The 23,753-nt window shown below is 45.8% G+C and overlaps 1 protein-coding gene across 3 annotated transcripts; it reads right to left on the minus strand.

The window, feature by feature from the left end:
* Window positions 1–4,907: 4,907 nt before the first annotated feature.
* Window positions 4,908–22,258, minus strand: LOC118790626 (mitogen-activated protein kinase 9-like). 3 transcript variants are annotated; one of them, XM_036547604.1, is made up of 12 exons: window positions 22,081–22,258; window positions 13,190–13,332; window positions 12,647–12,776; window positions 12,309–12,367; window positions 11,911–12,049; window positions 11,315–11,480; window positions 9,608–9,679; window positions 6,553–6,735; window positions 6,072–6,196; window positions 5,810–5,873; window positions 5,482–5,553; window positions 4,908–5,385 (listed from the first exon to the last, which is right to left on the minus strand). In XM_036547604.1, the coding sequence occupies exons 2-12, from the start codon at window positions 13,303–13,305 to the stop codon at window positions 5,240–5,242; spliced, it is 1,272 nt and encodes a 423-aa protein (XP_036403497.1). In that variant the 5' UTR covers window positions 13,306–13,332; window positions 22,081–22,258; the 3' UTR covers window positions 4,908–5,239. The 3 variants fall into 3 exon arrangements, with proteins under 3 accessions (XP_036403497.1, XP_036403498.1, XP_036403499.1); XM_036547605.1 differs by lacking the exon at window positions 9,608–9,679 and adding an exon at window positions 10,750–10,821; XM_036547606.1 differs by lacking the exons at window positions 4,908–5,385; window positions 5,482–5,553; window positions 5,810–5,873; ... (1 more) ...; window positions 6,553–6,735; window positions 9,608–9,679 and adding an exon at window positions 10,440–10,821.
* Between the last annotated feature and the right edge of the window lie 1,495 nt (window positions 22,259–23,753).

Here is a 23,753-nt window from a genome sequence, read left to right on the forward strand (position 1 = left end):
TTTCAGGGGAAAAAAAGACAATTTAAAGCAGAAATTGGCCATCTTCAGCCTGAGGGCTGGAGTCTTTTAGGCTCTGAATTAACAGCATCTGATTCTGATTCATACCTGAAACACCAGATGAGTTAATTTTATATCCAAATGAAACCTCAAATAAACGACTGATGCCTCTGGCAAAATAAGTTCTGTGGCTTTCGAGGACAGGAATTGGCTTTCACTGCTTCAGCACCTCAGCTGAACGATCTAAATTGTAACTAGATCTCCTCAGCTGAAACAGGAACGAACACAGACTGCTTAGTCACCCTAAGAGATTAGGCATTTTGTATAATGTGTTGAGCACCAATCAGATCTCAGTGCTGCTGAGCAGTGAGGGAATGGGAGAGAGTAGACTGAAATGCAACAAGTAAAGGATTGATTGCGAGTGGGAGCCAGAGCAACAGCAGTATAGATGGGAACTTTGAGTACGTCTCAAAGTTAAACCTGCAAGCATCCATGAGTACTCGGTCTCACAGCACCACAGGTGGCGTTTTGCCTTGTAACAAGGGCCATAGGATTCTCATCTGTCCGTTGTACTGGATTTAGGATGAAATGGGATCAAATCTTGTCTAGTCATCCACTACTGAACATCCTCCGTCATCACCAGATTACCTTCCTTTTTGCTCTCCCTGCACACATACATATTTACGTCAGACATTGAAACACCACGGGCACATATGCTGTACTGTCAAGAAATAAAATAACTAAAGTAAGCAGTGTCTGAATTCATCTTGTTTCAGTATTTATTTCAGATGTGTACTGTTTGTTCCCACAATATTTTTTTTAAGTTCGATTTTTTTTTTTTTTGTTATCTGATTATCATCTCGGAGTTGTTGCATATTTATTACATGGGCAAACAAACATCACCTGAAGGAGTGCATGAGAGGAGAACGTTCACTCCCTGAACTGTCCAACAGGGGGAGTGTTGGAGACACAGAACACAAGCAGGCACAAGCAGGTTTCCATAGCAACACAGACATAAGACATCACAGACATTTACAGTTCATAGCAGTTTTTAGCAGGGAATCTATACCATCTCAAAGTACTGACTTTATGAAAAAAAATTACATGTACAATATTTATGGGAACGAAAAAAAAAAACTGGTGGCAGCATCGCGTTTAACGTAATGTAACATGCACATGGAGGTGACCTCTCTCAGCGTCACTCGTCACCTCAAAAGCATGACCACAGAGCAGTAAATGCTACACGCAATCAGTGAAGCAATACTGGCTGACAGCATTGGGTGATGTGACAAGTTACAGATCTTGGGTATTATTACGTACAGGCATAAACACACCCCTGAGCACCCCCCCAACTGCGCTCACACACACACACACACAAACAGGGGACTGTGCTAAGTTTACCGTGTAAAAATGCTGACCCAGAGTCGTAATCCCTTGAGAGGTGAAGAAACAGCCATGTCTGGGAGGTATAAAAAGATGACATATGCTCTTTTTTCCACCAGGACGATTTTAGCCAGCTCAGACTCCTGTCCTTAGAGTTAGCAGTAGTTTTCACACAGGGCCCACTGCAATGGCTCATGGGAGACTGGGATTCAGGAGAGGACAGAGGGCAACTGTCAATCAGCTGGGTTCAACGGCACGCACGATTAAGGGAACAGTCACATTTACACTGTACCATCTCTTACAGCTTTATGAAAATGAGTCATTACTGTACATCAAAATGTACTCAAAAATAGCAGTGTATGTACATTTTGAGCGTAGGTACAGTATTTTGAATTTGATTTCTGTGGACTGTTCAGAAAAAAATATCTTTGAGGAATTTCAACAGAATTGTCTCTTCTGGGACCCAACCCAAGAGATATTTTAGTATTTCCAGTTATCACAGCCTTAGGTGATGAATAATAATAATAAAAAAAGCTGTTTTAAGATGACTGCTGTATTTGTTTGAGGGAAACAATAAAGGCAAGCGGTACATTGAGACACAGAGGCGGCACACAGTTCAACACGAAGAAAAACAGAACAAAAAATAAAACACACAGGGCACACAGTGATTGTAAGTGACTAAGTATGTCTTTACCATGGTAAACACACACAGGTTACAGTTACTCTCATTCACTGCAGAATGAGTAGACAGAACATGACGCTGCTGGAGTCATTTAAGGCAAGATGGATGCATGATGGAGGTTTTTTTTTATTTTTGGGGGTGGGCAGGATGGGACTGGCCAAAGTCCACAACTCCAGTTTCTCTGTCCTTTGCTCACACACCTCACACATTCAGCCTGAACGATCCAGAGACGCAAAAAGCTGCAGTAGTTCTGTGTGTCCGTGCAACGCTCTCTCCCTCGGAACTCCCATACCGGAACCTCGGGGGAAAAAATCCGGGATCTAGAGACTTCAAAGTCTTTTGTGTGACCTTTACCTCCCACAGAGAACTCCGTCTTAAAAAGCAACCATTCCAGATGGGGTGCGGCCACGCCTGTTGAGAGTCACTGTCCTGAACGGGGACATGCCAGCCCAGGGGTTTTGCAGTGGGATTCTGGGACAGGCGTCTCACTGGGACACAGTCGCACTAACAGGCAAACAAATAAACAACATTCCAAACGTGCTCATCACTGGAAGTGAAAGGCTGTTAAAAATAGCTGAAGAGAAACACCGACCTATTGACACCAGCTTTCGGGCTGAAGCAAGTGCTGCACAACGATCACCCCACACACTCACAGCTCCTCTGTGAGGGACCCCGCCCCAGTTCCCTCATTCTGTGCTGCGCGCTGTCCCTACCCCAGGCCCTGTGTCCCTCTGGGCGGGACACTGGGAATACTGGTCTGGTTAAGAGGAATATTAAAGAAAAAATATCTTTGATGGACAGCCCAGGTACGTGACGCGCTTTCCCCCATGGCTGTGGAACAGGTAGACGAGAGCGGAAGCACACCTGATGCAGGTGCACAGTGGCCAACCCTCAGGTTAATACAGGGTGCAGGGCTGCCCTTAGTGATGCCTGAACGCTCTGCCTTACAGACCATTAAAGGATCAGTTCACCCATTTTCAGGTATGAGATGATAGGAGTTAAAAAGTCATTGGTACTGTTCTGATCTGATGTAAAGGCTGATACCATTCACTTCCACTCTTTAGAGCATCAGAACATGGGAGACTATCTCATTGCTGACGGCATGCACAACATTCACTTGTAAAACAAAACCATAAAAGCCTGCCATGACATAATAAAAGCTGCCCATTAAAAGCCGGTACTTAACTAATTCCAAACAGACAACACAACTGCACAGATATAACCAACCTATCAGCACGCAGTGGTTGGAGTAAGTACCCTATCAGAGTGCAATGCGTGGTTGGGTTACATTGAGACAGATATTTGAAGGTAGGAGCATTGGTACCACATCAAAAACAGTTTCAACAGCCTTTATGTACCCGACTCTACCATTTCAAGCCTGACGTAAAGTGGGTGAACTTCTGCTTTGATCAAAGTTGACAGTTCCCCATATTTTAATTGCCGTTCCTGGGCTACTCCCCATCACCACTATGGACCTGACCAGGATGGCAGAGAGAAACAAGCATGCCATGAGGTTTGACCCTGAGGGAATCTACATTCAACTTATAAACCAAGACGTGTTGGAAAGGGCGCATTCTTGCACACTGGGACACCCCTGCTTCTGAGAGTCAGACAAGGATCCGTATCTTTGTCATGTGAACGCACTGCAGGATGGGTCATTTTTACAGAATGTGTGTATGTAAAAAAAAATCAGTTGTCAGTTAATTGCGGAATGATTTGAGTAACAACATCCATGATTTGAAATGTATTTGCAGAAAAATAAAAGACAAACCACTCGTAGGTTTGCCTCTCCTCCCTTCAGGATGACCTTGAACCAATTTTACATAACATATTACTAGTCAGTAGCTTTAAAACATTGATTCGATTGACAGACTGGATGATCGTTCATACAAAAATGTTTTTCATCGTAAATGGATATGTATATATTTGTGTACAGTATATGTGCTTCTTTACAGACTCAAAGCGGTTGACAAAACAACGTTCCCACAACATGATATCAATGCATATACACACTCATATATCTATATAGAAAAATAATACACTGCAAACCCACCCCGTCCTACAGATCAAACGGCTGACCTCAGACCTGCTGTTCTCAGGGAGTACTCAATACTGCTATCTACAGAAAGGCAGGCATTTTTTCTTTCTCAATACAATTAACTAAAACAGGCATTTCATACTTATTTCATTGATTCATTTTCCCTTTTTTTTTGGACAGCATGCAGAGAGAGTTTGAAAGGCAGCAAGAGATGGGCTGACGTTTCACGAGTATGAGGAGGATGGAATTTGGGGACACAATTTTAGCTCCAGTGATGACGATCACCGCATCGTAACTCTCGCTTTTAAAAAGCATCCCTGAACCATTTCTCTTTCTCTGTGTCCTTTCTGGGCTTGTCATTCGCCTGCTTAGAATGGAAGTATCTCCTGAGAAAGGAACTGCTTCAATGAAAAGTTTGGGCCTGCCATGAATTAAAATTAAATATTAAAACGGAGAGATCTCCTCTCAGTCAAACTTCAGTGCGTAGGTTCCAGGGGAACCCAGGCTACATCTACTTATTCTACAAAGTTGGAGAAGACTCTTTACTGTCTGACACCAGCACAATCTCACGGGGGCGGGTTGAGTGGGAATCTCTACGTACTCTACAACAGCACCGATCCCCAGAATGCTCCTGTCAGGGCAAAGTCTTTAACTTCAAGACGACAGAAACTCAAACGCCGCCCACACTTTCAAACTTTTCTTCCACTCGAAGGATTGAACGGAATCCCTGGCCCATTAAAAAGAACAGAAATTACAACGTTCAAATGGAATAAATACAGGCTTTGCCCTCTTTTCTGTTCAGTTTTTTTTTTGGGGGGTTGGGGGGTGGATGTGTGGTAAACTTTGCTCAACTCTTCTCTTCCATCCTCCCACTGTAATACCTGGCTGATCTACCTGCAGCTTCTCACACATCAGGCTGAAAAATAGAACAAAAACACCCCCTCACACAAACTCCCCACCCCCACCTCCACTCCCACTCCTCCCTGAAGGAATGAAAGGACCAGTCAGCATGAGAAAGGATGGGGGCTGAGGCATGAGGGCATACAGACAGGGCGAGACAGAGTCAGGGAGGGCAGAAAGGGAGGAGGAGGAGGAAGAGGAAGAGGAGCAGGAGGGAGGTGACAGCATCTGGGCCAGGCTCACTGGCACTCCTCTAGGGTCCCTGTCAGGGCCTCGATGCTGCTGCTGTCTGTGTCAGAGGCCAGCGTCTGCTCCGTGGACATGGACGAAATGTCGTTGATGGAGGACGACTGGGAGGGAGTGGCGCTGCTGTTCACAGCTGCGTCTGCAGGGGGTGACAGAGAGGCGGGTCAGGGACACAGAGGTCGCCTGCAGATAGCATCCAAACCTTGTGCTGAACATCCAGATGAGTGTTAGCTACCAGCACAGTCTTCTTTCATCACTCCATTCTTACTCCTCTCTTCCCAGTCCATGACTTCTTCATAGATCAGCTCTGAAAAAATACATACATTACTGTGTTTTTGTTGTGTTAACTAATTCATAATAATTTGTTGTGTTAATTAGTGACTGGTGTATCGTGGTGTATTTGGCTTCCAGGTTGGCCTAGTCAGGTTGCACAGGTTAACTTGTGGTAGGGCTTGAATGCTGTTATGCTCATACTCACTGTTCTGTGAGTGGCACACAGTCACGGTGGGAAGGCCACCAACAGGGTAAGGGTCTCCTTGAAGAGACAGAACACTCTCTCTTACCTTTCCACTGCTCAATGCTGTGCTCCCTCTCCTCCAGCTGCTTGTCTGAGATCTGGGGAGGTGGCTACAAAAAAAAATTACAACTGGCGTCAGCGGCTTTCACTTACACCCAACCCAATCTGGGCTGCCACATTGGCTATCAGAAGCTCATGAAGTTTAGCCTCAAAACCATAACATATAGTGCATTCAGTGTTAATATTAACTGTTTGTTGAGAACTCCCTGTAACCCCTTTGAATTCTGCAAGTGGACCAGCCCACCTACCGCGTCAGCTTCACTGGGGTCGTACCACACGTGGATATAGGGGTGATTCAGGGCCTCCTGCACAGATATCCGGCATTCAGGGTCGATCACCAGCATTTTGGAAAGCAAGTCCCGAGCTTGACTGGCTGCAGAGATGACAGATACCACCTGACATCAGTACACTGCAACTACAGAAACGTCACACATCACTACAGTGCGACTGCTGTGGAGAAATCGACTAGAAACTGCAGAGAACAGTGACAGTCTGCTGCATGCGCATGGCGCTCAATACCTGAAAAATCATAACTTAATTGAAATTGTCAGTGTCAATGTTTTTTCTATCGAGTTATTCCGATTCCATTACTGAAATCACAGACTGGATTGAGCACATCCTTGAGAAATGAATTGAAGAAGGCAAAGAGAGAGCGACGGAGACAGAGAGAGGGGAGTAAGAGGGAGAGAGAGACCAAAACAGAGAGGGCGAGAGAGGTAAAGGGCTTACTCTTGAGCTTGTCATGCTCCGAATCGCAAGGGAAAGCCCAGTCGGGGAAGAGCTCGGTGAAGTTGACCCCTGGGTACTGCGGCTTGTTCATCACGTAGTTCCTGACAGTCTCCATCAGGCGGTTCATGAACTCCAGCGAGGGCGTGCCCAGGACCTCAATCACCTTATTCCACTGGTCGATATCTGAGATGGGCAGGTTCAGGAGAACAGCACTCCACAGAGGGAGAGAAACGCACACACATTCAGCAAAGCAGGCTGACACACACACACACAGATAGACAGACAGACAGACACACAGACACAGACACACACACACTCAGTACAGCAGACTCACAGACATACACAGGCACATACAAACACATTCAGTGCAGTACACACACATACACACACACACACACACACACACACACACACACACACACACACACACACACACACACTCTGTACAGCATACAGGACCCACAGAGAAACAGACTGTGTTGCTGGAACTCGCAAGAGAGCACTTCGGAGACACCTATTTGCCATCGGTTCCCTGAAGCCAGGGCTGGGACCTTTGCGCCACAATTTTTAATAAAGATAAAATGAACTAAATGAACCATCACAGCGGCTCCGGAGCCCAGAGGACGGGACTGGCCCAAGAGGAGATCCGAAGTTGCTAAGTCCATCTTTGCTGCCTTGCTTCCCTTGAATTGGGAGGTTTGTTCAGTTTTCTTTCACAGACTAACACAACGCACAGTTAGGTCCAGCCAGCTATTCCCTTCACAGCCATTTAAATGAAACTGTTTCGAGCCAGCGGTAGCTTGTCCATAACACCAGTGTGAATCGGAAATGTCTGGCATAATCAAAGAAACAAACTGTGACACAAGCATGCTGCATTCGGTTTGGGGGAATAATGACGAGCCTTACACAGCAGATAGGAACACACAGGCAGAGAGCAGACGGAGAAAATGCAATTTCTCCCAGCCGCCTCTTGTGTCTGTAAAGTGAGATGAAAGGCAGTGAAGGTCACAAAACCCCATAAAAAAAAAAGTTGCAAGCGTCGCCAATCTAAATGTAAATCATCTCAGAGAGTGCCAAAGGAGGACAGGCGCCGGCTCTCCTCCAAAGCGGCCATTAAAATTCCGTCAGACGCGTCAGAGAAACAAACTTCCGCCGAGACGCACCCCTGCGCCTCAGACAGTTCGCTCGCCTGCGTCCCGTCGGGCCGGAACAGAGGGGGTCCGATCCGCGTGCAGCAGGAGGGCTGACGCCTTTCAGAACCCGCCTGCTCGCAAAAACCGAAAAACAAGCCACGCGGCCAGATGGATTCTGTAGGAGGAAGTGATTGGTACAAAGGCTAGAAATTGTCCAATTACTTCACTTTACTTCAGGGTTTAGGGCTTCGTTGTCTGTGCCAATTATACTGAACATCATAACAAACTTTATTTATGCATTTATTTATGCAAGCGTGATTCACTGGGCTGGTTGGCTGCACAAGTATTGCATCATCTCATTGGTTGAAGAGAGGGAAAGGGCAAAGTTTGTTGGGCAATTTGGCCTAATGAATCTCTCAAGCTGTCAGGTTAAATCCCCTCATTACCCGTGCACAGTCACCTCTCTGACTCACGAGGTGATGCAGTGGGTCAGTCACCTGAATGAGTCACGGTTAGTCGTGAAAACAGTACCTTACGAGAGCCTGCCTCCCACTGCCAGAACACAAAAATAACAAGGCAAACAGGAAATTGTGTATCGAATTCACCTGAGCTTTGTGCTGTTAAATTATCTCTGTTTACCCAAAAAGAACTGACGTTAAATTATCTCGGTTTACCCAAACAAGACTAACGTTAAATTATCTCAGTTTACCCAAACAGGACTGACGTGATACTCAAATGAAGAATGAGGAGACTCACAGGTTGCTTTCTGCAGGGGATGTAACGTTGCCACTCCAGCGAGCTGTAGCCTGCATTTCATTACCCTGACCGTGTTACCCTCACTGCTAACAGCTTGCATTAAGGTCAGAGAAAACTAAGCTTGTCCCACTGAGGGAAGAGGATCCTGAGAGTAATGATTCACTGCCATACAGCGATGTGTTCCTCTCCATTTGAAGGGGAAAAAAATCTTGAAATGTTATTTAACACATTCTGCCGTTCCTGCAGTGCATCTGGGCTTTCGACCGGCAGAAAAATCAGCCATCTGTACATTTCAAAACATCAACATTTTACATAATTCATCTGTGCACAAGATGCTCTCAGCCAGGGTGTGTGAATATGCCAAGCGCTTTGCAACTTACATCTATATTCTACAACCTGTAAACGCAGCTCAATGTTCTGTGGAGAAACTAGTGTGGTAGAGATGGGTACCACAGGAGTTGTAACTTGGAGTCCAGTGTTACAGATACAGTCCTACATGGCTGCACCTTCAAAATAACCACTGGATCATGAAGGACAATGTGAAAAAAATATGAAACAAGTGCTTACTTACATATCACACCATGGGGATAACGACTGATTCTGACACTGACACAGACATAAAGACAGAAAGAGGGACAGACAGACAAGCATGAAATTAACACATGGGAAAAAGAAAATTAGAAAAGAAAGAGAGAAGGAGGGAAAGAGAGGTTTGGAGAAAAGGATAGAAGAAGGGAGAGAAAGAGCAAGAGGGAGAGAAAGGGGCAAGAGAGATGAGGGAAAGAGACTGAAAGAAAGGGAGAGAAAAGGAGAGGGGGAAGAAGAAGAAGAGAAAGGGGGTGAAGGAGAGAGAAGGAGAGGGGTAGAGAAGGAGGTAGTTGGGGAAAAAAGAGAAGAGAGGGATCGAAGAGAGAAAGAGATGGAAACAGTCAAAGAGAAGGCGAGAGGGAGAGGAAGGGGGGGGAAGAGTATGAAAAAGGGAAAGAAGGGGGTAGGCACGGGGAGACGAGAGCAGAGAGAAAGAGACACAAAGAGAGGGAGAGAGAGGAGGAGAGGAGGGAGCCACAGGGAAGTGAGGAGGGGAGCAACAGAGAGAGAGAGAGAGAGAGAGAGAGGAAGAGGAAGAGGAAGAGGGAGAGAGAGACAGCATGGCCGTGGAAGGATACGATCTGTGCCCTGGAAGATGACGCTGCCCTTCACCATCTCGCCCATGATGCAGCCCACAGACCAGATGTCCACTGAGAACAGAGCAGAGAGGCGAGAGACACTCACACACGGAGCCGTGCACAGGGTGCGTGAATCAGCACACATCCAAAACAATACACACTCCGCTGCGATGACGCACCATCTGCGGACAACACCAGACTACAGAGACCACGCACCTATGGGACAAAACAAGTGTTCAAGGGACTTATGAAAAAAAAAAATCACCAGACAAACAGGCATGTCCTACAGAGCAAAACCGATCAGACGTTTTCCTTACAAGTAACATCTGAACTTGAAATTTCAGTTTCTTGTTAAAAAGCCCATAAGTACTTTTAAATGAAACCCAGGGAGACTGCTTGACTGTTGATTACACGCTACCAATCACACAACAAGAGCATGAACATTAAAAGGATGACTTACACGCGTGCACTCTCCCTGGGTTTAAAAACGCTCTCAGAGAACCGCCCATGGTGCCTTTTGAAGTTTAAGTAAAAAAGGAAATGCTTCAGGTGCCTGTGGTTGTAACAGGAGCCCCAGAGCACTGCCTCTGTGTGGTAATGAGTGTGTCTGCAGGAAGCGGGTGGAAGTGTCACAGCACAGGGCAGTGCGAGGGTTATTAGGCAGCCTTGCTATCCCCCTCTGATGTCTGTCTGTCTCTCTCTCTCAGACAGACCCTTTACTCTTGTCTGGCAGGGGAAAGGGAGGGGTCTCGAACCCTTGTTACAGCTGGAGCCCAGGAGTGGAACTGCAGTTACCTGCAGTTACACAAGCTCCCTGCTTGTGTGTGTGTGTGTGTGTGTGTGTGTGTGTATAAGATGGGCCAGGGCTCCTTACGATTTTACATTGGAGAATGTGGTTTGGACACATTGCTAAATCTTTCTCATTTTTTCTCGCGTACAAATTCCTTGCATATTTATGAGAGCAGATTTCTCCTAACAATAACGCATTAACCCGTAAACATTAGTATGAGGTGCTATGCAGTCGTTGCTGTGTTGGTAGTCTTTCTGACATTTTCTGTGGAAACACCTGAGAAGCAGAAAGTGGGATGGGAGGTAAGGTCAGCTGTGTGACGGCAGGAGTCCACGCGCAGTCAGAAGGATACAGTCCTTTCCAGGGAACAGGATTTTGTGGAGAATCATTTCGGCCATAATGCAGCCAACCGACCACAGATCCACTAAAGAGCAGCAGGGTTTGCATTTCAACAGAAGTACAAAAAAAAAGGCAGTCTGGATTTATATAACTCAGTATCACCCAAATGTACCCCATATACTGTGTGTTATTTGCCCCATTGTTTACAGCTCAAAAATTAATCAAATCTATTCAACACCATAATGACAAAAAAAGAGATCATGTTTTTGGCCAATATGACTCCATGCAATCAGGCTATAGCGGGAACATTATGCTAAAAATGCAAGATTTTATCTGTGGGTGTTCAGACCAAATGTTGTGTTTCCCCCACACAATGAAATTCATTGCAATTCCTTTCTAAAATAAGTAATACAAGACAAATACCTTTATCAGTTCAGGAAACTTCTAGAGGAAAATACAGATATGTAGCTCTGACCAGTATGTAACAGCAGCTATGAATGAGTGGCTGTTTGCTGGAGGCTTTTGAAATGAGGGGACAGGGGTAGGCTCGGACAGCGGGGTCAAACGCGCCCCCTCACCGTTCTCCTTGTACTTCATTCCCAGAATGACCTCGGGGGCCCTGTAGTAGCGGGTCACCACGTAGGGCGTCATCATGAAATTGGTACAGGCTGTCCTGGCCAGCCCGAAGTCCAGGATCTTCAGCGTACAGTCTGACTTCACCACGATGTTACTGGGCTTCAGGTCCTACCAGCGACAGGAGCACAGTCAATCACAGGCGCAAACAGACACACTCACGTATGCAGGGTTTAAGGCCTTGTCCGTTAGGAGCACATTAATCTTCCCTTTAACGGTGCATCTCCACAAGGGACGATTTTAATAGGTTTAACTGACCCTGGAATACATATATCAAAAGCTCAATGTCTCTCTTTCTCATGCACACAAACACAAACAGTATTTCTTATAAACGATCTAATTCACTACAACACAACAGAACCCTTACAGCGACAAAGCAGACAGACTGCACTGGTGAAACTCATTAGCAAGAAGACCCTCAAGCACTTAAAATTTATCAAGATTATCTATTACTTGCTGGCCCAGAGCAGCATTAAAGTAAACTGTTTGTGGCTCTGACTGCGTCAGCACCCTTCACTTATAAAACACAGCCTGGACTCACCCTGTGGATGATGCCTGCCGAGTGCAGGTGTCGGATGCCACACAGAATCTGGTACAGCAGGTAAGACATCCTCTCATGGTCCAGGTCCATGTGGATCACCTGACACAGGCTGGCGTCCATAAGCTCCATTACCAGATACCTGTGGAGACAGGAGATACAGTCAGGAAGCCCTCAGACTCAAAGGGCTCAGACAGGACCCCCATAAACTAAAAGAATGAACCCGACCCAAACAAACAAACGAAAAAGCACACTGAAGTAACTCTTAGTTCGGTAGTTGTCTTTCTTTCCTCAACTGAAAAGGCCTTGGCACGACATACGCATTTACTCCACAGAATAACTTCAGATGTCAGAAAATTCCTCAGAGACAACTAAACTGTACGGCGTCGCGAATGACTTACAGATCCTGGAACTCCTCCAGAGACTTCTGTGGTGTGAAGACATTGATCAACCTAATAATCTGAGAAGAGATGGCAGAATAAGAACCAACATACAAGCAGGAGAGAATATAGAGAATACTATAGGTTCGATTCCCTGGGGAACCACTTCTGTAGCCCAGGGTACTTCACCTAAACTGTGTCAGGATATATCCAGCTCGAAAAACGGATAAAAGCTAACCAACACAAACCGTCCTGGCATCTCATCAAACATACACTAATTGACAGGGAACTAACACGACAGGGAAGAGTGTTAAATGCATTAAACACAGGTGATGGGGCGTGGAGGATCAGTGACGCACATTTTTGTGGTTGACGCATTTGAGCAGCACCAGCTCTCTGTAGGCCCGCTTGGCGTGGGTCTGGTTCTGGAACGGCCGGCTCAGCTTTTTCACCGCCACGGGGATGCCCAGAACGGTGTCGAGAGCGGAGCTGAGAGAGGGAGAGGGGAGAGGAACAGAGGGGTGGGAGAGAGGGAGAGAGGCCGAGACAGAAAGGACTGTATTACTGGTAGAAGCAACACCAGTATTACTACAAGAGCAACTATCACCAACAAGTGCATGAGATTTAAAGCAGGGTTATTACTTGTACGAATGCCATGGTCATTGTCATGATTAGCAACAGCAGAAGGCTGTAGTGGTACATGGTGGAAGGCAGTTGTAGTTGTAAGCAGTTGGTAGAAGACAGCAGTGCAGTAAGTGGCAGTGTTAAGTAGTAAGTAGAAGTATACAGTAAGTAGTCATGATAGTGATAGTACTGGTAGTAATCATAATCATAAAACTGCCATTTTAAAGGCTGCTGAGAGTGACAGGAGCTAGGTGTGGACTGGCACAGTGCCGACTCACCACACAATGCCCTGGGCACCGGATCCGATGGCCCGGAGCTGCCGGTAGCGTTTCAGCACAGTGAAGGTGGAGTCGCCCACCTGGACGCTGTAGAACTGGCTGTCCCCCTCACTCATGGTACCTCACCTGAGAACAGATCAGACCTGTGGGAGGGCCCACAGCGGGGGGAGCGGAGTTAAACGGGTCCCAGGTATCCCCAAATCATAAGCATAAGCTTCATTACCAGGTACAGACAGCCCTACCACACACCTGAGCAATGCTGTGTGCTCTGCACAAGGACACACTTGTCTCCTATGCAAACAGATCATGTGATGCAATAAGGGTGATGTAATAAAAGATGATGTAATAAAAGATTTTTGATTTGAATGAATTATATGTGCCATACTCCATTTCAGAGCAGACAATCTATATCTGCATTGCCTGTTTTTTGAAGGCAGAGTGGTAAACTGTCTACACTATGTGGGCATAGCAGTGGACTAGCAATGAGATGCTGAAGCCATCAAACTATGAAAAGTGTGTGGGAGAAGTGTGCAGAAATTGCCTTCATTAGATGGAACATTGGTGTGTTTTAGAGAAGGTCAGAAGAAAAAGTGTCCTAAAAAAAACCAACAGGTTGAGAGGCCTCAGGTGCTTTCCCTTCCTGAAATGAGCAGCTTTCGGCCTGCCGTGATCATGCAGGGGTTTCAGACAGTGATTAGTTCCCTGCTGTTACTGGCAGTAAAGCCTCTGGGCTCTCTCCTGCTGTCCTCAACTGAGCTGGACTGCAGCGTCTCACACACACACACACACAAGCAAGCACACACACACACACACACACACACACACACACACACACACACACATACACACATACACACACACAAGCACACACACACACAAGCACACACACACACACACACACACACACACACACACACACACAAGCACACACACACACACACACACACACACACACACACACACACACATACACACACACAAGCACACACACACACACACACACAAGCACACACACACACACGCGCGTACACACACACAAGCAAGCACACACAAATACAAACATACACACACACTTAAGCACACACAAATACAAACATACATACACACAGACAAGCATACACAAATACAAACATACACACACACACACACACAGGTAATGACTCACCAATGCAGTGGGGCCAGAGTGAGTCAACATGACAACATCCCACCAAACATAACACACACAGGTGACCCGGGCTGCTGGTGTTCCCTCTGGCCACCAGGGGGAGCCCTTGCTCACACATGCTTGCCAGGAGATGGTGGATCGTAGCAGAGGGTGAGGGGACCATGCAGAGACGGAGACAGGCCACAGTGTGTTTCAGGACTGTCCGCATAGGGGGAACCAGCAGGACTCACAAGGGCCAACAGTGACATCATGACGGGGGTTCGAAGGAGGGATTGAACTCCTGAACCTCTAAGATCACACTGGAGACGCGACGCCTCGTAGCAAGAGAAGAGAGGTGCATTTAAACTGGTAACAATAAAAATAAAGCATACCGCAAGTGACAGCTGCCAGGGGACTTCTGCAATACATCTGGCATGAGTCAGAGCAGCCATCCGTCTGCTGAAAACACAAGCCTACTGAAAAATCCTGAACCCCTAATACAAACACACCCGTGCAGGCACGCGCACTGGCACGTGTACACACACACACACACACACACACACACACACACACACACGCGCGCATGCGAGTGACAGACAGGCACATATACACACACGTGTGCACATGTAGCCTACAGGTTAACCACACATATGCAGGCATGTGCCCTCACAAATGTACACGCGCACACGCACAGGGACACCCACACGCACACACCCACATGCGCACACACACACACACACACACACACACACACACACACACACACACACACACACACCCACACGCGCGCACACACACACACACACACACACACACACACACACACAGGGACGCCCAAACGCACACACACGTACATTTGGACACACACATATGTATATGCACAGGGTAATCACACACACAGACACACCCACACGCTGGCTAACCACATACACACACACACACACACACACACACACACACACACACACACACACACACACAGGGCAATGACACACACATGTGGTGACGGCACGAGGACCCTTTGTAGGACATTATGCACCGCAAAGTTTAATCCTTCCCCGCGGATTGTTGTGTAACCACGGAGATCGCCCCGATCCTCTTACAGGAGGCTGCGCCGCGGTGAACCTTAACGCCTGTAATTTGTGGAGCTCATTTTGGGAGCTGTCGGGGCGGCGAAGCCTCAAGGTCTCCTTTCTGAAGGCACAATAAAACACACTCTGCTTCTTTATGCTCTATCTTCAGCTCCTGCTCCAGGAGCCCAAAATAGCTGGAGTCAAGGCTAGAACAGTACCTCTGAACAGGTCACTACTGATCTCAGACAACAGCAAGAGGAAGGAGTGGGTCAAGACGAAAATAAAGGTGAAACGCATAAATAAAGTTTTAGTACAGAAAAAGCAAGCCTTTAAAACCTCTCCTCCACCATGGCTGTAGTTTGTAAGGATGGGGCTACGGGTCAGACGTGGATTAGAACACTGTATTGCTGTGCCCCAGTCAAGAGCTATAAAACGTGACATACTGGTCGTGAATCAAATTAAGTCATTTTAATAGGCAAGTAAGCCAATAGTTTGCTCGATGGTCACAATTTAACATCCATACACTGCTCATATGTTCATCTAACCAGAGCTTGGAAAAAGACAATGAACGTATGTAAATACAGCTTAAGGGAGAGTTCATTAAACAGGCCTTGAGACAGAGCTCTTGTGAAAAAGGCCACTGAAATATAGCGCGCTGCACAGTTGGCTGAAGACGGAGGACAGCACAGCGGAGTGAGTAATGAGCATGACTAAGATAAAAGGTCCTTCTCTCCTCCGCGGTGAGACGGCAGCCCCGGCGCTCACACGTGCTGGTCCAGCCAACGGCACGTAATTACCGCCCAGGGGAAGTCTGCCTAAAGCGCTATTCTCATTCTGTCTCCCCTTTCCCTCGTCACCAACTCCCCCCCCTTTTCCTCCCTGCCTTTTCTCTCCGGTCCTCCATCCTTCATCCACTCCCACCCTCTTTCTCTCCTCTCTACCCCTTCATTTCTCTCTCTCCCTCTCTCCTCCCTTTCTCTCCCACTCCACGCACACACCCGACACGCTACACCATTTTTCATTTCTGTGAGATTAGCGATCTTTCTGGCGCTCGTGCCAACCGGCCCGGGGCCAGCGTGTCAACGCCTATTAATCACAGCCGCTTTCCTACTAAGGAGTTTTTTTTTTCTCCCTTTGACCAAATGTTAAGAAGCAAACGGACTAGTTCAAAAGGCATGTGAGGGGCGGTGCCCTTCCGGTGGCCCAGTTTCAGGGCTACACTCCCACTGCACCTCTGGCTAGGACAGCAGCAGTTACAGCCTATCACACAAGGAAAGCATGCGAGACCCCATTACCAAAGCCCCTCTGTCTCATCTCCCTACTTGATGAGCATCTCTTCCCCCACAATGGGTAAGGTGTTATAATAGAAAAAGATGGAAATGGACTCACCATCTGGTATATACATTATACCTGAATTAATGAAGGATGAGGAATGATGAGGTCAGCAAAAACCTGTGACACAGTTTATTGGGAAATAACAATGGAGAGATGAGATCGCAGGGGAGGGACAGATGAATCCATACCATATATATTCTTTTTTATTTAAGTGTTAATGGAAGAAAAGAAGGGTGGAAAAAAGAAACTGGCTTAAAGAAACTTTAGGTACCCAACTGCACACAGGTCATCTGGAAGTGATTAAGTACCAATTCAAACCCACCCGGAAGCTGCTGTGACTGCGACAGGTGGAATTGTTGAAAGTGTGGTCCGGCTTGCAGGTGGGGTCGACTGCAAGGATGGAGGAATGAAGCGGAAAAGCAGAGAATCCTTCGTCCACCGTCTCCTTCAGTCACGTGTTCCCGCGAACACGCCGCTCGTCACGGTGAGCTCCGCGATGCCGGGCGACGCGGCCCGACTCCGCGATTACAGCGGGTCGCTGCGAGCCTTTTCTAAGGGTTTCCGCGAGCAAATCGGCCGGAATGTCGGATTAAGGAGAGTGCGAGCCGTTTGGGTGGGAAATAAAGCTCTGCCCACTGAACCAAGAAATGGACACCCCCCCCGACAATTCAGATAGTGTTTTCTCCTGCCAGAGCAACCTGAGCCTACTATAAACCCTCTTTCAAAAGAGCAGGACTTCATTATTTTCAGACAAAAATGAACTCCCCAATGTTTTTTTTTTCCCCCAAATTCTACACTACTGGTGAAAAGAAAAAAAAACAAATAGCTTTCTTTATCTGGATATTCTTGTTTGAACTGCAGAAAAAAAAAACTCACATTGCAAGGATATATCTCTAGCAATCTATCATGTAAACCTCAGACTTAAAATGTACAAACTTAACTAATTAAACCAACTAATATTGATTGTCTGAGTGAAAACTGCAACAGCAGCTCAACGCAGCCCATTACTGATATGATTGGATACAGAGCCTGCTTTCATCCAATCAGAGCCATTCCTACAGCGTCTGCTTCTTGGGGGGGTATCTAACTGTGGCGGACATAGCTTAAATTTCATTCACAGGCTGACAACGGTCACTGAATATTCAGAGGATATTAGAGCTCAGTGCCTCTGTCCACTGTGAACATCCTTAAGCGATTTGTTTTATGTTAAAATATGTGCAACCAGAGGATTCATTTGCTGAACAGAGGAGTAGAGAGAGCAACATCCTGCAGCAATGGAGGAGATCTGAGGACAAGAAAAAACGCTGTTTCAGCTCATTTCATTTCATTGCCTTTTTTCACTGTGATCATCAGATTGGCCAAGTTTATGGTCCAGCAGACTTACGCCCCTCTGTGACACAGCAATGCGAAAATACCCCATCTATTCCAGGACACATTTCACAGTGGAGGAGGCAGCAAAAGAAGTCCACATGAGAGACCAAATAAAACTAAGGTGAACAAAGAGCTAGACATGCGTGAGCACATGCCTGCACACACACACACACACACACACAGACACGTACACGCACGCACACACACACACACACACACAAACACGCACACACACACACACACGCTCACTCTCTGTCTCTCTCTCAACAAAAATGCTCACATTTAGTTAATGGGGCTTCCAGGAGGACTAAGAGGGACTTGAAGGCAGTGGTTTAACTGACAGCAGTGTGCAGACAGAAGGACTGGGCCTGCTCCTATTGGTCCAACTGCTCTCTCGAAATTACCCACTCATGAAAACCACTGGGGGTGAGGGGGGTGGGGGGGGATGGGGGGTTAACATCCAGTCAACCTTACCTTCAGTAATTAAATTACAAGGAGCAGTGAGCAGTGATCTTGGTCATGGGAGCAATGTGAGTTATTAGGGTTCAGGACAGGTGGCCCTGACTCTGAATTCCAGTTGTGATGTGACCGTGATTCCACTGAGGGCGGTCATCTAGTGAGCCATTGCCAGACACAGCTATTTAAACAGGTTGAAGTCTCTTCGGATGAAAAGCCCAGCTAAGAGTGTGGAATTGTCGGAAATGGGGGGGGGGGGGGGGGGGGGGATGCTGCCAGAGAACAGCTGTAGATTCCTGGTGTGAGCTTCTCACATCCCATTACCTGTGGGGAAATTGTTCCCACAATGCACTGGGCCTCAGGGACAAAGGAACCCAGGGGCCTCAATCCCAACAGACACACACACACACACACACACCACAACAACAAGAGGTTTATAGATGCTATTAACCTAACACAGAACATTGCCTGGGACAACAGGGGGGCTGAGATTCCTATCTGGTCAACAGAATGTAATAGGCCTAATTAAGGCCACCGGCACAAAGGCCAGAAAACCTGAATCTGATTGGGACATGACTGCAGAACGAGAAGCATCTGGAGTGGGTCACTTATACAATAACCTCTCAGGAATCACCTCAGCATCTTCTCACCCATCTCATGACATTCCCACTTGCCTTGCACGTTGCAATACAGCTGAGTTATTCAAACCCCATCCTCAACCACCAATAGATAAAGAAGAAGAGAACGGTTTTTAGCATTCAGATATAACAGACGCCAATAATGCTGAACCTCACTTTTTGCCTCAGATCATTACAATATCTCTCTGGAAGCCTTTTGTTGCATTCAGTAGTAGACTGACAGTTTTATCAAAATGGAAACATGTCTGTTACAGGGGTCAAATTAGTCTTCGCCCAGAGCACTTAAAATGTACTTCCAGTATAGTTTTAATGGGGAAGACGACAGTGTTCAGAACAAAACTGAAAATTCAAGACATGATGAACATGCATCACATGGGTCGCGTCATCTTTCAAACAGTTCACAGCTTTCAACGCTCCACAGAGTATGCAGTGACTGGAGATCCAGCACTGCAAGAGAAACAACCTATTTAATAAGCAGAATCACTTACTAACACATCAAACATCCCCCCTTATGGGAGACATTACTGAGCAGACACTCAGATTCACAGACTGTTTTTTTCCCCTCATAAAGGCCTTCAGTGTGTGAAGAATGACTCGACTCCAACAGGATTTAACCTCTTCCATTTCGACAACAAGCTAAGCCCATCACATCACTCAAACCGAGACAGCACCTCTTCCATTTTGTTTTGGTTGTTTCTCCTATGCCGCAGGCAATACTCACAGGCTTCACACGAAGCAGGCAGTTTAACTCCAGCTTCACCAAGAGATCACAAAATGAGCCACGTCTATCAAAATGGCAGACTGGAAGAGCCCACAGTCACCCACCAGGGGCTCACTTTGAAAGCGGGTAAGTTTACCATGAAAGCTATTCAATATTTGCCATGAAATATTCAACAACAAAACGCTAGCTGCTGCTTATTTCTGTTGACTTTGCATTGAGGGTGTTTGTGATGTGGAATTACTTCCTTGGCCCTGTCTCCGTAATCTAATACTAGAGCAGACACAGGCTGCCTGTTGAAAACAGAGCTAGATACTGTAAGACTGTTTTTTTTCCGTCTAATCTTGCCGCAGTTCAGAAAATGGGACATTATAACATGGCAGAGAGATACTGCAGCTGTTATTCCTGTAAACTGCATCTGTATCATCTGAGGGGGTTTCACTCCACACCTACATTGCCTATGGATGTTTACAATGCATGTGTGTTGTCTGTGGAGTTTTACACCTCATCTGCATCGCCTAGGGAGTTTTACATTGCATCGGCTTTGTCGTGGTGTTCTTGATAGTCTGACATTGTATGACATGCACTGTTTTTTTTACACTAAGGTCACAGGCACAGGCCCTTACAGCAAAGAGAGAGTTTATTCCAGAATTGACTGCCTTAGAAATGCCTTCCATGTAACTAATATAAGTCACTGTGACCCTCGCCAGGAAAGTAGTCAGAAGATGGAGGGATGGATGGACTGAGGAATGGAGTGATGATATCTTTTTTAAACATAAGCATGGGTGCACAATCAATCCAGTCTACTGCTTAAAAGTCTTTACCACATGTAAAACACACAGGGCCTTGACACGAAGTAGCTTTAGTGGATGCAATATATTACATGTGATTTCCATGGTCAATTTCATTATTATTGTGTGACAAACATTTTTTACAGAAAGACATGTTGACATGCTGACATATTGAAAATGTACCTAGATATGCTTTCTTCAGCAGACTGGTTTTGGACATTGAAGATGGGTGGAATATAGAAAACCTCAGTAAATCACTTTATAAACACATTATTAGCAGCACCTTTACATCCTATGACACCTGTCAGTTCATTACTGACTGATAAAAGGACTTACAATGCCTAAACTTGCACTGCTCCCAGGATTCAATTAACCTTCCGCTAAGCTTTCATTTTCCAACATTCTCACTAAAACTGTCACAAACCGCACGTACTGAGCAGTGACATTAATAGACAAGTCTCCCCAAATGACAAATTACCGAGAAAGGAGAAAACCACATGCAATTTCAGTTTCATTTCGCCATCTAACTTTAGCTCCGTAAAGCGACTCAATAAAGATGATGGGCGTATAGGGGAAAAACGCAGAAATGTGCTCAACTAAAGCATGTCAGGATGAAGCAGCCACGTCAAAAGCAGACGCCATGAAATATGAGTTGCCCTAACCTTATCCCTGGCATGAGCACTGTCAGGTAACATTTTAGCAACCGTCCGCATGTTCCGACTACGGTTCACGTGGGCGACGCTGACGCGCTCGCAGCAACACCTGCTAATGCACTTGTAAATGAGCCTGACATTCGCCTGTGTGCCGACAAATCAAATCGATGTAGACACGGGAAATCGTTAATAGCTCTGCTTTTAGCATGACCTTACGCTTTTCTCAGGGGGAAAAAATAAGATGCTAGTCAGTTAGTTACACTTGTATAGGCTACTCTCCGCCTTGACTAAACTCCGACTGATCGCTGTTTTCCCGTCTCTGTTTTCCTAAACGTCGTTAAGATTTTCCCCTGTGGTTTCGCACAAAAAAACTTCAAGCCCCCCCGCTGCCACCACCGCCGGTACTCCGGTGGTTCTTCGCGTGATGACATGTACAATACCGATTTTTTTTTGCCACTGCAGTAACGCTGGAGGCCAGAGCAATCCAGCCAGTGATATAGCCAGGTAGGCTAGTTGTAAATGTGTTTTCTTCGGGAATGTGATGAAATCGTGATTGTTTCCTGTATTTATGTTCCACACGAAAATACTGCTTTACATGACCGGAATTGCAACTCAGCATTCAGGCCCCGTTTTTCTCTCACTTCTCGTCGGGACTGCGGTAATGTAACTGGGAGCGATGCATGCAGGCGGGCTAAATTTAATTTGCACCTACCTTCTTCCTTCGCTTTTTCCCGGAGTACTCCCATATACAGTCAGCCGTGGAAGAGTAGCTGCCCTCCGCTTCAACATTCACGACAGCGCTGGTGATCCGCTCGGGTATAAACAGGCTAAACGTCGCTGCCAGCGGCGAAAGTAAGCGAGCTTTCTGCTCAGTTAGCCACCAAATTCCTGACTCCTGTCAATGGCATGATTGGGGGCGGAGGCTTGTTGGCACAACAATTCGACGGTAGGCAGGAAACGCGAATGACGCCATCACGTCGACGGGTCTCTTACAAGTTTTACTGCAAGTTTTTTTTTCTTTTTCTACGATACTGTACTGCATGTGGAAAAAGTACGTTTCGGCGCTACGCATTTGAGAAAATGGAAGCAACGTATGCAAGAATTAGTAGTTTGTCGACCGTCCTCATATAACTTTTTTTTTTTTAAACAATCTGCATTCGGCTAAAGTAGCTTTACAACAATCAAATGAATTAATTAACCACTGCGTTAATGAGACACGCTAGTATTCCACGCCTTGAACGTAGAATATAATACATACTTAAACAACTTCTTATTCTGCAGACATCCTGTGTAATATATTGTCGACCCCCTTCTAATAAAGTCTTCATTATCTGCATTTCACTGTCTGATTTTTTTGAATTTGCAGTATCTGCATATATATATGGACCTTGTAGCATGTGCACTTTTAAAATTAATTTTAGATTTGCCAAATAACAGAAACCAGTACTGATACTAGGTACTATTCCAAAAAGCTAGTCATAGACTCCATGGGACTCCTACACCACAGCAATGCCAGGTGCACACCACAACTTCAAGGAGCTTCCACAAGGGGCACACTTTAGAAACCTTCGTGCCCCTATCCTCTGATATTTGCCCACTTCTCTCTCTGCATCATAAGGAATGAGAAATATTCAGTGCAGTCAATCACTAAAACCACTGTCACATAGTGTTTACAATTCCCTGGCGTGAAAACTTAATGTCTACATTATGGTCACATACTGAAATGGGAATATATACAATACACAGCAGTGTTACGACCAGAGTTTGGGCCCCCGTCATTCAGAGCTAGTGTTGCGTGACCCCAGTATAAGACCAAGCACACACAACAGTGATGCACAGAAACACAAAACTCTGATCGGATAATATTTTTATTCATTCCTCTGTTTTTTTTTTTTTTTACATTCACAGATCTAAAAAGTCCCCAGTTACTATAAAATACATAAAATACAATCTTTATTAAAGAAATTGATCTTTGTGTTCTTAAGCAGCCAGGAAACCACACACAGCTTTGAGAGGATGTGACACAGATGTCAACTCTGACACAGAAAAGAATGTTTTGAAATAGTGTTTTCGATAGACAAAAACGTGACACGTAATTATGATTCAAGCAAAGTTGGAGATAAACACATAACCCTTTTTCACTTTACAAAAAAGTCATAAATAATCTAAAACAGAACACTAAAATGATATTTTACCTTTAGCTGGAATGTTCATGTTGGAACTTAAGGTAAGATTGGATTTCATTTATCTCCCATGTGGCAAAGAAGTGACAATTTACTGGTATATTAAGCTATTCTTTAAGACAAAGATTATAAAACTTTAAATTCAAATATTACAAGATAAAAAAGATGCAAAGTGCAGAAAACTGGTCCTTCTTGGTTGGGG

This window comes from Megalops cyprinoides, chromosome 16 (assembly GCF_013368585.1).
Source record: "Megalops cyprinoides isolate fMegCyp1 chromosome 16, fMegCyp1.pri, whole genome shotgun sequence".
In the NCBI taxonomy this organism is placed as follows: domain Eukaryota; kingdom Metazoa; phylum Chordata; class Actinopteri; order Elopiformes; family Megalopidae; genus Megalops; species Megalops cyprinoides.